The 17,283-nt window shown below is 38.6% G+C and overlaps 1 protein-coding gene across 1 annotated transcript in view; it reads left to right on the top strand.

Annotated features, from left to right (window-relative positions):
- GLG1 (golgi glycoprotein 1) overlaps positions 1-17,283 on the top strand; it is a 147,153-nt gene that overhangs the window by 76,818 nt on the left and 53,052 nt on the right. Inside the window, exons 2-4 of the mRNA XM_069087661.1 lie at positions 7,467-7,499; positions 11,222-11,308; positions 13,632-13,847. Coding sequence (XP_068943762.1) covers positions 7,467-7,499; positions 11,222-11,308; positions 13,632-13,847 — 336 coding nt within the window. The remainder of the gene's footprint in view (positions 1-7,466; positions 7,500-11,221; positions 11,309-13,631; positions 13,848-17,283) is intronic.

Raw genomic sequence — 17,283 nt, 5'->3', positions numbered from 1 at the left:
ACACACACACACACACACACACACACACACACACACACACACACCTACCTGGGATGCTAGGTATGTGTGCCTGAGGCTAAAGAATCCTACAGAAGTCATCTTTGGTGAATTGGAACATTTCTCGGATTAGCACATTTGTGATTACCAATCAGATTTCATTGATGATGTTAGGAGGCAGTGTGATACAGCTGAAGTAATGCTCACTCTGGAATCGGAAGAGGTGCCATCTCTGATATATCACAGTGTCACAAGATCACAGAGTTGGAACTTGCAGGGACCCTTGGGGGTTGTCTGGTACAGCCCTCTAATTTTACAGATGAAGACACTGAGGCCTAGAGAAATTGTCAGACCTTGAACCTAGATCTCTGAGTTCAAAGTTAGTTTCCTTTCCACTATACCACAGTAGCTATAGGTCTTTCAGCAAGTCACAAGCTCCCTGGCCCTCAGTTTCTTCAACTGTAAATTGGGTTGGACTAAGTGGCATTAGAGGTTCCTTTAACTATAGATTCCTGTCCTGTGTTCCCTCTCATTAATGATTGATCCAACCTTCCTTCCTTCCTTCCTTCCTTCCTTCCCCTACCTATGAGCAAGGGGGATAGTCTCACACTTACTTACAGTTACAGTGTGGCTTCTGAGGACAAACAGCAGAAATAATCCATAATGAAGTCAAAATGAATCACTAGCAGGATTTCAGTTTTGAGGATTGATACTCTGTTTTGACTTGCTGATGGGAGTAAGAGGAGTTTTACCGGGATAAGAAGGTGATATTCTTATCAGCTGTCTCATATTTTATTTGGTGTTTCTTTTTCTTGCTTCTTTGGAGTTAAGAAAATACTTAATTATGTCAGTGGGAGCATACTGTACGCCTAATGAATAACCTCCCAGAAGTAGGAGGAGTCATATCACTAAAACTTTTTTATGATGTCAGCTTTATATTCGTATTTAGAAATTCACTGTCACAGTCTTCAGGTTTTTTAAATTTCTTTTTAACTGGAAAACTTTTTACTGTAAGTGGAATGGGACAGCTAGACGCAGTCTAGATGATTCCAACTTTGTTGGCACCATCTAGAGCATCATAGTCTGGAGCAAGTTTGATGGAGGCTTTCCTCTCTCCATCGGGGCAGATCAGTGTGTTGATCTTGGCCATGCTGATGTCGTACAACTTCTTTGCCGTCTGCTTGATCTGATGCTTGTTATCCTTGACGTCCACAATGAAGACTAGGGTGTTTTTGGTCTTCATAGCAGACTCTCAGTGGTCAAGGGAAACAATGATGACATAGTGATCGAGCTTGTTTCTCTGAGGGGCACTTTTCCAAGGGTATTTGGGCTGCCTTCGAAGTCTTAGTGTCTTGGGGTGGCCGGAAGGTGGGGAATGTTCATTTGGATCTTCTTTTTGTGGCTGTGGACACCCTTTAACACCTCCTTCTTGGCCTTCAAGGCCTTGGACTTGGCTTCTGTCTTGGGGAGGAACAATGGTTTCCTTCTTCACCTTTGGCTCCATCTTGGGGGAAAGGCCTTTGAATTTTTTAAAGCACAATATAGCACGGTATAGTTGAAAATTTGTAGTTACTTTATCCCTCAGGTGATCTATAAATGAAGTCTGTTATCTAATTTACTTTAATGTCACTTAGGAAAATGAACCTGTTATTTTTAAGGAGTTTAGGGGTCACCAAGAGGCATTGCTGAACTTTGCTTATTGATTCTGATGTAGATACTACAAACAAATAACAGTAGAACTTTAGAAGACTTTTGGACCACTTAGACAAAGCCTTCAAACTCTCCTTCCAAATTCATTCTAAAACAGGTCATCTTTGGTTCTATCCTATATGGAATCATTAGGATGAGGGTGTAGGGAACCATAATCATAAGCTGCAAATAATGGGCTTTTTAAAAATGCCTTGAAACAAAAGTAACTTTAATAAATACATTTTAAAATTTGATTTATGTCTTTCTAGATTTTATTGAATCAGAAACTGTCCAGACGAGAAGGCATGAAGAGTTTAGCTTCCTTATTTTATACTTGAGGGAAAAATAATAGTTGACCTTTACATTGTACTTAAAGCATTATAAAGGACTTTACATAATGTCTCATTTGTTCTTTAAAATGACACTTTGAGGTTGATATTATCCCCATTTTGCAAATCAGAAAACTGAGGCTTAAAGAAGTTGTGACTTGCTTATGGTCACATAATAAATGTTGGAGGTAAGATTCAAACCCAGGACTCTCTTGACTCAAAATCCAGAGCTCCTTCTACTCAGTCATGCTTAGCAGAAATCAGAATAATGCCCACAAATCACCAACATTTAGAAGAAAATGATAGGAAAGGAAATTCATTACATATGTAAGTTACTCCTCTAAGACATACTCAATACTTACTAGAATCACAATTACAAAACATTGTTTAAAAAAATATTACTTAAATAGGTGCAGGGACATTCATTGTTAATGATTGGGCTATGTCTGTATAGCAAAAAATATGTAAATTAATTTAGTGTTATATAAAGCTACCAAATGGATACTTTATAGAGGTAGACAATAAAATTCATATGGAAAAACAGTAAAACTAGAAGCATAAGGTAAATAATGGGAAAAGTAGAAATAAAGTAGGAATAGCACTTGCAGACAGACCTTAAAATTATATTATAAATGAAGATTGTTTGGTGCTTACTGGTCTTAGAGTGGCCTTTTCGCAGTCCTCTTCTTCCTTGACCTCTGCAGCTTTGGACATTATCAGCCTTCGTATTCTGGCCTCTCCAGATTTTCATTACATTGTTCTCTCCTTTTCTATCTCTCTGATCCCTTCTTTTCTCATTCTCCTTTGCTAGACCTTCAAAGTCTTCTACTTAAACAAGGGTGTTCCCTAAGGTTTTGTCCTTGGCCCACCCTCTTCTCTCTCTGTTTTGTTTGGTGATTTCATAAATTTTGGTGTATTCTGTTATCATATCTCTCCAGATAATTCCCAGATTTTTTTATTCAGACCTCACCTCTCTCCTGACTTCAGTCTTTCATTGCCAACTGCCTATTGGAAATCTAAAACTGGATATCCCATAGACATCTAAAACTCAACTTGTCCTAAACAATTTTTATGCCCCAAAAACCTTCCCTTCTTCTTAGCTTCTCTATTACTATTGAGGGCACCATCGTCCTTCCAGTTACTCAGGTTCCCAATTTAGGATTACAACTCTTAATGAATTTTGAGTAAAGGTCAGGATTACAAAGTACATTACAAGTAAAGGCACTTATGTTATTAGTAGAAAGCCTGAGACGGGTGTGATGTGAGGTAAGTCTGTAGTCATGCACAGTCTTAGGGTCCAGGAGAAGAAAAAAGGTCCTATCTTTGAGATACAGGGTTCTTAGTCCAGCCCTTGTGTTCCATGTTCCCTAAGACATACATAGTTTCAGGAAGTAGAGGTGGCTACATAGACTATCAGTTCCAGCCCTGATCAAAAGCAGAGGAGACCCGTGTGGCTTAGAGGTAGAATGCCTCAAGACCAAGCCCGAGCAGGACAGAGCAGCAAGAAGGACGGGAGGGAAGCAGTGTGAGGGAGTGACAGTGGGGTGACGAGAGAGGGTGGGCACAAAGCAGAGCCTCTCAAGTCCCCAAATCTCTAAAGTGCTTCTGCTTTTCTAGGACTCTTGACTGTGTTTAGGAGGCCCAGGCATTGGGGGAAGGAGTGGGAATCTGGACCTAGGGTGTAAATCAAGCTTCAGGGACTGATGCTGATTCATATTGGAAAGAGACACCTGGGAAACTGGTTGATAAAGGAACTCGAGCCTCTCCTGTAGCATATTCTGTTAGTTGGGAGGCTGTAAGTCCTTACGACTCCCCACTGTCACTCATCCCACATATCCACTTTGTTGCTAAGTCTCAGTTCTGCCTTCACTACATTTCTTTTCTAGGTCCCCTTCTCTCTACTCACATAACCTGACCACATTGGTGCAGGGCCTCATCACCTCATGACTATTTGGAAAAGCTGCTGGTTGGTCTTCGTGCCACCCTCCTTTCACCTGTACTCCCCACCCTCCTCACTGCACATAGTTACTTAGTAATTATTTGTAGATTCCTTGTCATTTAAGGGAACCGAATTTCATCACAGCTTAGGAAAGGAGGGAATACAGGTGAATGTAAAATCAGGTTAGTATTCACTTTCTTAGTATTTGAGTTTCACCTGCCTCTCTTCCCATTCTAAGCTCAGAAATAATCAAGATTTACCACCAATTCTATTATTAGAATAAGAAATAATCTGATAAAATGATTTAATCAAAGTCTCTGAGAAATGTGGTAGGCTGGGAATGAGAGCTCAGTACCAGCACCTAGTTTGGGTATTTTGGTGCTAAGATTTCTACCCTTCTTACTAAATTGCTTTCTTGTCTTTAGCTAACCTGATAATCCTTAAAACTTGACAAAATCTCAGAATCTGATTTGGAAGGACCCTCGAGCCTTCTTGTCTGACTTGTACCTGAATCAGATACCCTTATAAAGTTTTCTTCCTTAGACGATTTGGATACCAACCCCACAGATTCCAGTGATAGGGAAGTTCATCTACAGCTTATAATTTCTATAGCCTCTAGGTTAAAATCTAATTCCTCTATTTTGCCTTATTAGCCTATAGCAGCTTATGATCACCTTCCTCTGGGTTTTTGTGACTGCTCTCAGTTCTACTACCTTTCTGAGATATAGGCCATATCTTATGACTTCTAATTATAGGTGACCATTAAAGTCTTTCCTGGGCCCAGATCTCTTCTTTCTTTACATTCTTTAGCTGATGAAAACCTCATCAGTTCCTGTGGTTTTTAATGATCGTTTCAGTGCAGATGGCCCCCAAATTTCTCTTGTCGTCTCTCTCATCTCTTTCCATACTTCAGTTTACACACTTAACTGCTTATTGGTTATTTCAGATTTGATGGCCCACGTATATACCTCAATCTACCTGTCCAGAGCAGAACGAATTCCCCGTTCCTCCCAAATCCACCCTTCCTTTGGCAGGTGTCATAGAGGCTAGTGTTGGACTTGTTGTGAGAAGCATTTTATAAACCTTAAAGTGCTGTATAAATGCTGACTCTTATTATTAGGCAGTCTGATGACGTGATGTATGGAGCAGGCCTGTGGCCCATGGGCAGCTTGTGGCACGCCAAAGAATTTCAGGTGCCCCTTGAAAAATGTAGAGGAAAACATCCTTTGTGTGTAGAGGAAATCCTTTGGCGTGCCTCAGGTTGTGCAAGCCTGGTACAGAGTGTTAGAATTGGAGTCAGGAAGATAGAAATATGTTATTTCAGATTTGATCTTAGACACTTACTAGTTGTGTGACACTAGTTAATCAGGTAGGTGGCGCAGTGGATAGAGCATTGGCCCTGGAGTCAGGAGGATCTGAGTTCAAATCCAGTCTCAGATACTTGCTAACTGTGTGACCCTGGGCAAATCACTTAACCCTGTTCGCCTCAGTTTCCTCATTTGTAAAATGAGTTAAAGAGGGGCAGCTAGGTGACGCAGTGAATGGAGCACTGGCCTTGGAGTCAGGAGGACCTGAGTTCAAATGTGACCTTGGGCACTTAACACAAAAAAAAACTAGCCATGTGACCTTGGGCAAGTCACTTAACCCCAATTGTTCTACCTTCCCCCTACAAAAAAAAGTTAGAGAAGGAAATGGCAAACTACTCTAGTGTCTTTGCCAAGAAAATCTCAAGTGGGGTCATGGAAATTGGGCACAACCAAAATAATTCAACAAGTTGTGTGATCCCATCATGTCTGCCTCAGTTTTCCTCATCTGCAAAATTGGGATGACAATAATAGCACCTACCTCACAGAGATGTTGTGAGGAACAAATGAGGTCAGCACGTTAATACTTGGCAACCTTAAATTGCTGTATAAACGCCATACGTTTTTCTTTTGAGGATACCACTTTCTACCATTTACCCAAGTTCACAAACTTGGCCATATCTTTGTAACTTGAACTCATATCACATATTAAGTCCATTACTGGTGTTTTTGAAATAAATTTTTATTGATCTTTTGGTTTTAAATAATTTACATTTCCTATAGCATCTTTCCCAAAGAATTATCTCTGAAAATAAAATTTTTAAGTTTTTAAAATCTTGTTTGTTATATGATTTCCCAACATTCAATTTTAGTTTTGTTGTTGTTTCCATTTCCTTTGTTATAACAACTTACCCCCAGCCCCATGCCAGCCAATTGCCTACCTCTACAATGAGATAGAAACACCTCTCTAGCTTTTAAAGTCCTCTACAGCCTGGCCCCAACTGGCCTTCCAGCTTCGTTGAACATGGCTCCTCTTCCCCCCAACGTGTTCTAGCCAAATTGGCTTTCTTTCTCTCCGTCTACCGTCTTGGTGCCTTTTTACCCATCATCCTGTATCTTTCTCCCTCCTGTCCTTCACCTCACAGTCACACTTTACCTTTGGAATGTAACTCAGGCACCATCTTTGAGATCTCCCCAACAGCTAGTGTCTTTCCTCCCAATCAACTTTGAATGTGGTGATTTTGTTTATTCTGTATATGAATTTGTTGTCTCTCTCATTCTTTGTACTTGTTGTATCCCCAGTATCAGGCAAATACTAGCTACTTAATAACAACAAATATTTGATTACAATCATTGAATATATTGTTTTCCTGGTTCTGCTTACTTCACTTCACGTTAGCTTGGCTAAATCTTTCCATTCTTTCCGTGTCTTCTAAGCTGCTTCCTTACTCTAGTGGGAATTTTTTTTTTTTTGTTTCCAGAGCAGCATTTGACTTTTCACAATCTGAACTTGTGGTATTTCTGAGGACATGGTGTGTCTGTATTTGATCCTGATAGCTTAACTATAGCCTAGTAGGATTTATTTTGATGAATTCTATTAGCATTCATATTGAATTACTATGGAAACTCAAAGGGAATTGGAATAGTGCATTATTGTATTTAAGTCCTTAAAATTGTGAATAATTTAATGTACATTCATTTCAAGTCCCATTTCAGATAACACCCAGCTCTTTAAACTTTGTCGTCATATAGTTTCTGAAAAAGCTAATTCCAAAGATTTTGTTTTCACAAAATGGGTATTTTCACGAAATTGTCTACAGATGGAAATTTTTCTAAACCAGATAACATTTTAAATTCACTGAAATAGCTTGCTATCTTTTTTTATGTGGATTTTAGCTTTTATATTATGCCTGACCATCTTGCAGTCCTGAAATGTTGTGCAAGGAACCTACCCCCATCTCTGAAGAAGTTACATAGTTTGTCTACCTCCCTCACACTGCCATCTCTGGGTATGATTTGTGGCATCCCTTCCTTTTGGGTGGTTGCCCCCACTCGTGAGACTCAAGTTTTCTAAGTGTAGATGTTGTTCCCTTCATTGAAGAATCTATTTTTAAAAGCATAATTGGAATATGTGGGTTTTTATCTTTTACACTAATTTTGAGTGTTTTATGCTTACCATCTTTTTTCTTATCCTGTTTTCTCTTCTAGCCTGACAATGAAATTTCATCAGACTGCAACCATGTAAGTATAGATTTCATTGCTTTGAGCTTTACGATTTGTAGGCTTGTTCACTTGAAGCATTCTTAGTTACCTTAACAGACAGCCATGTTAAACTTTTTTTTTTCCAGCTTTCTAATACAACACATAGGTATTCCTTGTTTTCAGGAATCTGGAAGTGAAAAAAAGCAAATCTGTCAAATTGACCATATGAGATCCTTTTTTCTTTTCTTTTTTACATATTATACTTGAATTTAAGTGGCATCTACAGAAGGTTTGTAATGTTGAATCATCAAAGTTCTATAAAACATTGTAAATGCTGAAACTGAAGAAGAGAAAGGAAGCTGTGTTTACAAACTACCAGATATCGGATCTGTTAACAAATAAGTATTGATTCTATTTGTATTTCCCATGAAAAAAGATCTAGTATCATTGTGAATTATATTTTCTTCCTATTTGAATTTCTAAAAGGAATACCTTACCCCCCTATATTTGTAGTTTATGTTAAAATAGAGAAAAAATACTAGAACATCCAGCCATTGACATTCTGCTCATTGGCAGAGACTTGTCTTAATCAAAGGAGAATTTTTACCCATGAATCAGTGAGTTAATTTAAAGAGTACTGTACAGTTTTGAGGCTTTCAATATTAGCTTACTTTGGTGCTGAAGATATTCCAAAGGCTCTTGGCAGAAAATCCCTTTCCAGTCTCATAAGACTGTTCCTTATTTTACATTAGAATGCTTGAGACCTGTTCTGGGCTTTATATTTATTGTGCTTTGACTATCTGCCATTATCTAAATTCTCAAATAGGCAGAAAATTTTGTTCTGGGCAATTATTCTCTAAAAAAATAGATTTGAATAACAATGGGTTATACATAAGAAATATTTTAGTCCAGGTCTTTGACCCCAGTATTTAGGACATAAGAGGGTGTACTGACTGTACTTTTAAAAATAAGATTGTTTTTACTTTATAGTATCCTTTCTGGCCATGCAGACCTGCCCCCAAATATAAGAGATAATAGACTTTAACCACAAGCATTTATTATGTATCAAACACATTGTTAGGTGCAGGGAGATACAAAGACATGAATTAAATCACCTCCACCCTCAACAAATTTATGTTCTATTCTAGGGCAGGATTTCTTTGCCAGAAGCCAAAGCTGTACTTTTCTAATAATGTGAATCACAAACATTATTGAAGATCAGGAGAGCTGAGCTCCATGACTCCATCAGCTAGAATTCAGTTTCTGATTACTAGTCATCTTAAAATTGATTTTTTTACTTGGAAACTCTCACTGAGCAAACCTAGTGAGCAGTAGAATGGAAGATTGGCAGACTGGTTTTGAGGCATCAGCTTTTGTGTCGTTTTTGGTTCTTTAGATTAATTAATTATTCAGTTGTTTCCAACTCTTTGTGACTACATTTAAGGTTCTCTTGGCAAGGATACTGGAGTGTTTGCCATTTCCTTCGCTTGCTCATTTTATAAATGAGGAGACTGAGGCAAACAGTAAAGTGACTTGACCAGGGTCACACAGCCAGGAAGTGTCTGAGGCTGGATTTGAACTCAGGTCTCCTGACTCCAGGCCTGGCAGTGTATCTACTGTACCACCTACCTGCCCCATTAATTAATTGATAAATTTTAATTAGTACTATAACATAGCTATTAATTTTCTCATAGTGTCCTTGGGCATTAGTTGATCAAATGTAGCATGTGTGTTGCTATGGTTTCAAATTCTAGTTGATAGGTATTACCTTTTTTTTTCTTTTTGTACTACCACTTTTTAAAACCATAAAACCCTATCACAGATTTACCATTAACTAGTTCCTGTATTCATATTTATAGAGAGCCAAATTATGTGCTTCATATAAAATGTAATCTGATATAAAAAGACTTTCAGGGATAGGCAATATTCCTCAGGATATGTTCAGCATAGAAATTCACATTTAAGATTGATTGGGGTTGAAACTTCTTTCAATTTGGGTCAGGGTTCTGTTGGGATGCAGATCTTCATCTTGAGTTCAAGATAATGTTTAGATTTTATAGTATAACCAAATACTCAAGTGACTGCTGTATGCAAAGCTGTAAAGATCATTATAAAGAAGTATAATATTGTTTACTTTCAAGGATTCCTTCCTGCCTACTCCCAGCCCCCACTGCTGCTGTTTTGTATTTATCCTGTATATGTTTTCTCATATATGTTCAAGTTGTCTTAGAATACAAATATATAAATTTCTGTTTCATTTTTTGTGTTTGCTTTCTCAGTTCCTGACACATAGTAATTGCAATAAAAACTTATTGATTGAAAGAACATATAATCAATTTGAAGTATCAAGGCTTAAATATATAAAAGCAGAATATACAGTGAAAGTAGGATATTAACTTCCATGATGAGGTTTTATTCTATTTCAAACAAGTGGCCTAGATATTTTCTTCTAGAGAAGTATTATTTCAAGGACTAATGAAAAGCCAACCCAGATAATGCCTACAACATTTACTATATAGCTAAGTTGTGGAAGAATCCAGGCAATGGAGAATCTAACGCAGATGAGCTGGCCCATAACCTATAGGAACAAGTTAAATGGGTTTCATTTGTAAAGGATTGAAAAATAGCCCAGGGACACGATAGTAGTGGGTTTTTTTTTGTTTGTTTTTGAAAGAAAACCCTCTACATGTAAGGTTGTATTGTTTGAGGGTCTATCATGTGCCCCTAATGATTTACTAGTCTCCCTAATAAAAATGTTTAACATTGTAGATTAGTGCAGGCTAGATGGTTGGATGCTGATCTTGGCCATTTAAATCTGTTGATAAGCATGTATGGAGTCCCCACTATCTGTCCAATAATGGGTGTCTAAACATCCAGTCAATTCCGTGTCCACTGTATCTCTCAGATTGCCTGGATTCTTTTTGGGTGCAGTTGTCATATATAACTTGATACTCTGCTGTTCCCTTCTCCTCCATTCGTTCCCATTTCATTTTCCCGAACTGTTCAATCCCTTAAATCTGTGCTCGTGCTTTCACAATGTCCAGGACACAAGAAGCACCTCAGGACTCTGTAAAACATTTTTTGGGGAAATAGATATTATTCCTGCTGACTTTTGGAGAGAAAAGTATCTCTCCCAAACCTTGTACTTGGCTTTGTGACTGCCCCACATTAGCCAAACTCAGAAGGTAAATTTTGGAGACTACTTCTCTGTTTCTTAATATGAATGTAGGAGTTATTGGTTTGGTTCCAAGAATCACCTGAACTGAGTCATTTCATGTCAAAAGAGCTAGAGGAAAAAAAGATAGGTTCACACTAGATGCTAATTTCCCTCTATAAAATTGACCTATTATTGACTCAGCATTAATGAAGCTGATACTAAAAGTCTGGAATAGGTGCTTAAATGTTTGGCACTCTGTTTTAAATTAAAATTGGCAACCTTATCTATGTTCTGGTTTTTCCTTGCATTTCCTTGTTTGTAAAAGCTCTGATTTTTTTCCTTCTAATGATTGAATCCAAAGCTTTGTACGTGTTTTTGAAAGGTGTCTTATTAGTGGTTTTACTTTTGTTCCATCAGATCAGTTTTTTCTTCCTTACAACTAAGAATGTGGTAACATGTAATCTTGGTGTCTTTGTTACTTTGGAATATAATTGTGTTTTATCTGCCTCCCTGTGATGGACTTTTGTCTTTTGAAGTAACTTAACCAGTAATGGTGCTAAATGTTCTATCATCTTAATCTGGCTTTTTTCCCCCTTTACCCCAGTTATTATGGAATTATAAACTGAATCTAACTACAGATCCGAAATTTGAATCTGTGGCCAGAGAAGTCTGCAAATCTACTATATCAGAAGTAAGTTATAAAGGAATTTGTGGGTAGACAATAGTCTTTACTGGGAAAAATATAATTTTTTTTTTTGCTTTTTGGAGGGCAGTTGGGGTTAAGTAACTTGCCCAAGGTTACACGGCTAATATTTTTGTGTGGGTGTTAAGTGTCTGAGGCCAGAACTGAACTCAGGTCCTCCTGACTCCGGGGCCAATGCTGTACTCACTGCGCCACCTAGCCGCCCCTGGGAAAAATATTTATATGTTAGATCAAATGCATAAGGGAAAGAACTGAAACACTTTCCGTTTTATATAATTTGTGTTTGTTTTTTTTGTGGGGTGGGGTGGGGTGGGGTGGGGTTGAGATAAAAAGCTGGTTGGAGGCCTTATAAAGCAGGATAAACCAAGCTCACCATGTGACTACTGTTCTTCCTTAGGACCATATTGACTCAGACTGGAAATCATAAGGTCTTTTTGGTTCCCAAATGAGTTCCCATAAAATTGAGTAGCAAAACAGCAGCTCTTGCTGCCATATTGTCAGATTTTACAGCTTACCTGGGGCTGAAGTACATTAAATCACTGGTCCCTAAATATCAGGGTCCCCAAAAGGACCCAAATGTTGAAGTTACTGGTTCTTTTTTTTTGTTTTAAGCTCTGCTGTTGGCTATGTTGAAAAGTTCTTTGGACCTTTTCCTCTAGCCATATATAAATGAAGATCAGCATTATCATATCCCCTTGAGGAGGTCTTTTAAACTTAAAAGCTGACAGCCTGGGAGGATAACTGGCAAGCCAGTATAGAGTAGGAAGCAAGAACACAGGAATGACTCTGAATGTGAAAAATTACATTTCCAACAATTCAGTCCTGGACTTCAGAGGCACTAGGAGATGCCATTCATTCATAATGAAACCCAAATATATGGTGTTGCCAGTTTGGCAGCTATAATGTCACCAAATTAACCTTGATGTTGTATAAAATTCATACTTATTGGCAACCAGTATAACACAAAAATATTTGAGGTAAAGTAAGTCCTAGGGGCCCTCTCATTTTATGGGCCCAGTCCAGAGCAGACCTCCCAATAAAGTAGACAAGAATTTGTCCTGTTTTCACATTTTGTTAGAAAAAGCAGGTTCTAGTGTCCAAAATTAAATACTCTACCCATGCCACAGTTTGAGAATATCTAATTAAAATTCAATTTATTAAACATTAAGAGCCTACTATGTTGCCCAGGACTGTACTAGTCACTAAGGATCCATTTAATGACTTTCTGGAGTCTTATGTTTTGGATGAATGAGGCAGGGTTCTCTTTATTCAGTAGAGAGCAGAAGGTGGTTTTATTCTCTTACCTCTTGGTTCTGAGACTTCTGGTTTCTAAAGAGCAAACAAGGACATGGGAAAATCTCATTTGCTTATGCCACAATTACACCAAATGCTGCCTGCTTTTCATTTGTCTGATTTCATTAATGGAGCTTATTTCATACTTGTATATGTTCTGAACGTGCTCTGCAATCATAGTGGTAATAGTAGAGTGGATTGGGGTCTAACTCTTAGAAGCATTTGTCTTGGAAGTGCAGAGGCAGGTCTGGTGTAACTCTGTAGGCTTCTAATTGAACCCTAATGACTGCACACAGTACTAATTTGTGGGGCATTAGGCTAGAAGATGCCCCCACCTGAGATGCATGTCTGACCTGTGATGTAGCTTGTAACTATCTAAATGGGCTCTTGGTTTCACAGCATATCAGTGTATTACCCAAGTACCCCAGGTGCAACACCTTCAGCAGCACAAAGTACCTGTTGTACCCATTACATTCCCACTGATCTTAGGATTTTTGCCAAATAACCATAATGACCTGAATACCAACTTGAAAATGTGATTGCCCCAGGCCATTGTGAGATTTAGTTTGGATTTTACTGAATTTGAAATATACTTACAAGCAGAAATGATGCAAAATACATAACTATCCCAAATAAGAAAGAATGTGCTTTTCCTTTTGCTTAAGCTAGGAGTTTAACCTGAAGTAACAGTATGTTTCCTCCAGACCTGCACTAGATTAGGACATGAAATCATTACTACCAATTCCTCATTTTGTTTTCTAGATTTTCAAATTCCGTAGTGATTACCACCTAGACCAGTGTCCTTTGCTTGGCTTGAGGAATGTATCAAAATTGAGCGGTTAAACCATCTTTTCCCTTTAGAAGCAAGTTTTGGCTGAGCTATAATCCCTTAAGTGTTGTTTGCATAGGACACAGTGCTAAGAATACATGTTAAACATCATTTTGCCTTTGAATTTTGATGTCACATTATTTAAGATGAACATATACTGCTGATTTAAAATGACTATCCGTTGAACAGATTAAAGAATGTGCTGAAGAGCCCGTTGGGAAGGGCTACTTAGTGTCCTGTTTGGTGGATCACAGAGGCAACATTACTGAATACCAGTGTCACCAGTACATCACCAAGATGACAGCCATTATCTTCAGTGACTATCGGCTAATCTGTGGCTTCATGGATGATTGCAGAAATGACATCAACATTCTGAAGTGCGGAAGCGTCCGTCTGGGGGAAAAGGTAGCCGTGTCAGGACGGCCACAAGGGCCTCTTGGATTTACAGAATTTAAAAGATTTAGGAACCCAGTGTTACAGAAATTATGTGTATCTAATAGGATCATAAAGCTCTTTTAGCCCAACTTTCCTATCAGAAAGAGAAGAGAACCCTTGCTCATTGTCACCGAGCTACCTCCTCCCTCTCGGACTCTCTGAGTGATAGGATTAAAATTTACACTGGTTGGGATGTCTTTCTTGGCCAGGAAATGAGCCCTCAGGCACCATCTAGGAAATAGATCATGGAAATGGAAGAAGCAGTACTCTGCAGCCTCAGTCTGTCCTTCCCTTAATTAATCATCTTATCAGACTGTTGTATGACTACCCATTCTGTACATTTCTGAGGTACTGTATAGGAAAAAGTATCTTATTTCTTTCTTGAAATAGAGAATGTGGACGTATGGTTTATCTGGTTTGCTTGCTAACATATTTTAAATATTTATCTGAGGCATACTAGGGAGAATTATTCTGTGCTAAGAGGGCTTTTATCTTCAGAATGATGAGGCACTTGTTAATTATCAATCAGGAGTTTATTCAGCACCTGTTCCCTTTGCTGAAGGAAGCTGCACATAGACAAAAACAATAAGGAGTTTGCATTCCAGTGGAGGAGACACTATGTGCAGATTTAGGTTTATATGAAGTAAGTGCACATTTTGCTTAAGAGGGGACAAGGCATGGCCCTTTGTTTAAAAGATAACACTTGAGTTGAATTTTTAAGACAACCTGTGATTCCAGTAGGCAAAGGTGAGGAAGGAGACAAGGCACACAGCCAGTGCAAAGGCAGGTAGACAGCAGATGACATATGGTATGTGAGGGGCAGCAGGTTGGACTGGCTGGTACATTTGTGGGGGGTTGCCAGGAGAGAGTAACACTTAATAGAAGTAAAGTAGCCATGTCTTGAAGAGATTTGAAGGCCAACCAGGGGCTTTTGTGTGATCCCACTGTACTGAGAAGGAGTTAAGGAGGAATACTGAGTGGTGGCTTCAGATCCTCTCTTTAGGCAATTCACCTTGTAGGCGTTGTATGGGGGAGCAGGTCAGGCTAGACGCAGGAAGAGCCATGAGAAGACTTTGACGCTGACCCAAGGAGACCAATGGGAAAGAGATTGTACACAAAGAAACGAGAGGGTTTGGCAACCTGTTTAATACATGGGAGGGATGAATGAAACGGATCGTGAGAAGATCGCTTACCATATATCTGTCTGTTTTACCTCCACAGTTATCACATCCCTGCCTTTTTCCCCATTCATGAATTAGACCCTCCTTCCATCACATCTCAGTTATTTCAGTAGCTTCCTAATTGGGCTTGTTATTCTGTGTTTTTCCCTCCTTCTTCTCCCCTCTCCAATCCTGCTACCACACAGTTGTCAAAGTAATCTACACAAGTCCAAGTTTGACTTTGCCATTGCCCATCCCAGGATTCTTCAGTAGCTTTTTACTTTCTGTTCCCTCTGAGATAAAAGACAATGCGAATGTGTCATTTAAAGCACTTCACCATCTGGCCTCAGCCTATTCTCCAGATCTGCTTTCCCATACTCTATGTTCCACCATACTCTGCTGAAATGGCTGTCATTCTGCTGCAGGCCTTTGTCACCTCGCTGAATTACTGCTTCCCAGCCAGTTTTCCTCCCACTAGTCCATCCGCCCCCAGTTGCAAAGGCTCTAAAACACAAAATGGGTATGGGCAGAAATACAGTTTATCTTTGTAATAATCAACATAATTGACCAGATGGAGTATTATTTCAGGTTGTTTCCTGTTGTCTCTGCATCATAAATGCATAATTTGTACCAGCTTATAAGGGCCTAAAAGCTTGAGAAAAGTAGATTGAATTAGTGTGATATGACAGAGATGAGGATTTTTCTACCATGTTGGAGTATGAACTGATGGGGCTTTTGTTTGTGTCCATTTTGCCCATGGATCTGCCTTTTTCGTGATGATCTGGTCCATCTTTCTATACCAAATATATTTGAGAACATATTGAGGATTGTTTTGCCCTTGTTTGACCCAAAGAAGGACTGATGTTCCTGAGCCCTTTTTCCCACGTGCCGCTTCCCAGGAAGACCCAGTCTCCTGTGTGTGCTGATGCTCAGGAAGCATGCTGTGTGCTCCCAAATGGTGGTTTGCTTATCTGAAGTCTGCTAATCACCTGAGAGAGACAAACTGATGCCCATGTTTCCCTTACTTGTCTTGAGGCAGCCTAGAAAATGAAGATTTAGGTGCTGCTGATCAGCATGAGAAGGCAGATGATCAAGTGCAAGACTGCTGCTGGTAATAAAATGGAGTTTCTGTATTGGCCATAGTGGTAAGGTTTGAACTGGCGCCCTCCGGGGACTAAAAGGAAGGGAGTCCATCCCCTTCCTACTAGTTACCATGATAACTTGAACACATTGTTTAAAATGATAATGAGTGTATATTCAAAATACATATAAACTGCAGAATAAAAATTGTGTAAAATTGAAAGAGGAGGTTCCCAATTTAGGAAATTAATTGTAGGCCTTGGCTTGCATTATCACTTTTATTCTCAATGAATAACTTTTACCCATGAATTTAAATAGTTGACTCATTTTCTCCTGTGCTCTGTGGAGATAGTTAGTGGTAGATTCCACTTTTCAAAAGTAGTAACTGAGCAATGGATAAAGGTTTATTAGCAGGAATTAGAACTCTCTTAAGTTCTTAGCTATTGTTTTTAGTCTTTAGTATAACTAGAAAAGAACGCAGGGGGATTAAAATGTTGTCTCTCCCACTCTTAAATACTCATAGCAACAGTTATGAGGCAGTTTTCCTCTCTGGTGGCTATGTACAAATCCAGTGTAGAATACTCAGCTTATTAGACACATTGTCATTTTGCACCAGCCTACTAAGTCCAGGTTTTAGTTCTGTAACTAAATTTTTTTCTAACCATGGGCATCTTTAGATTTTGGGAGGTTTGTATACAAATGTGCAATTTTTGTTCATTGTTTTGTTCATTTTTCTTGTATTCTCATATTTTTAAATATTTGTGTGTGTGAATTCCCAAATGTATTATTCAGATAGGAAGAATGGTTAAAGCTGAGACTGTCTGGGAAATAAATTTACTTCAGTTTGAGAATCATGGAAATTCGAGTTTAGAGGAAAAGTCTGTCTGAAAACTATAGCCAATAAAACTGTCTATCCATGGACACGGTATTGTGGCCCAAGCTTTGTAGTGTGATACCTCAGTCATTGTAATTAATATTAGGGTTTTGCTCCTTAGGGAGTACTCAGACTATGAAAGTGGTTGACTTTAATAAGAAGTAAATAGAGCCATTAAAAGGATAATGGCACTAATATTAATGTTACACTTTTGAAATATATATATATATATATATACACATTTTGGAATCACAAATCCAACTTCTGAGTCATTTCTTGTAACTGTTGTCTA

Source organism: Petaurus breviceps, unplaced genomic scaffold (assembly GCF_028583685.1).
Source record: "Petaurus breviceps papuanus isolate PSGF00001 unplaced genomic scaffold, PetGlider_PUasm1.0 182, whole genome shotgun sequence".
NCBI lineage: Eukaryota > Metazoa > Chordata > Mammalia > Diprotodontia > Petauridae > Petaurus > Petaurus breviceps.
The sequence above is the reverse complement of the archived record's forward strand: the minus strand, read 5'-3'. Positions and strand labels throughout refer to the sequence as shown.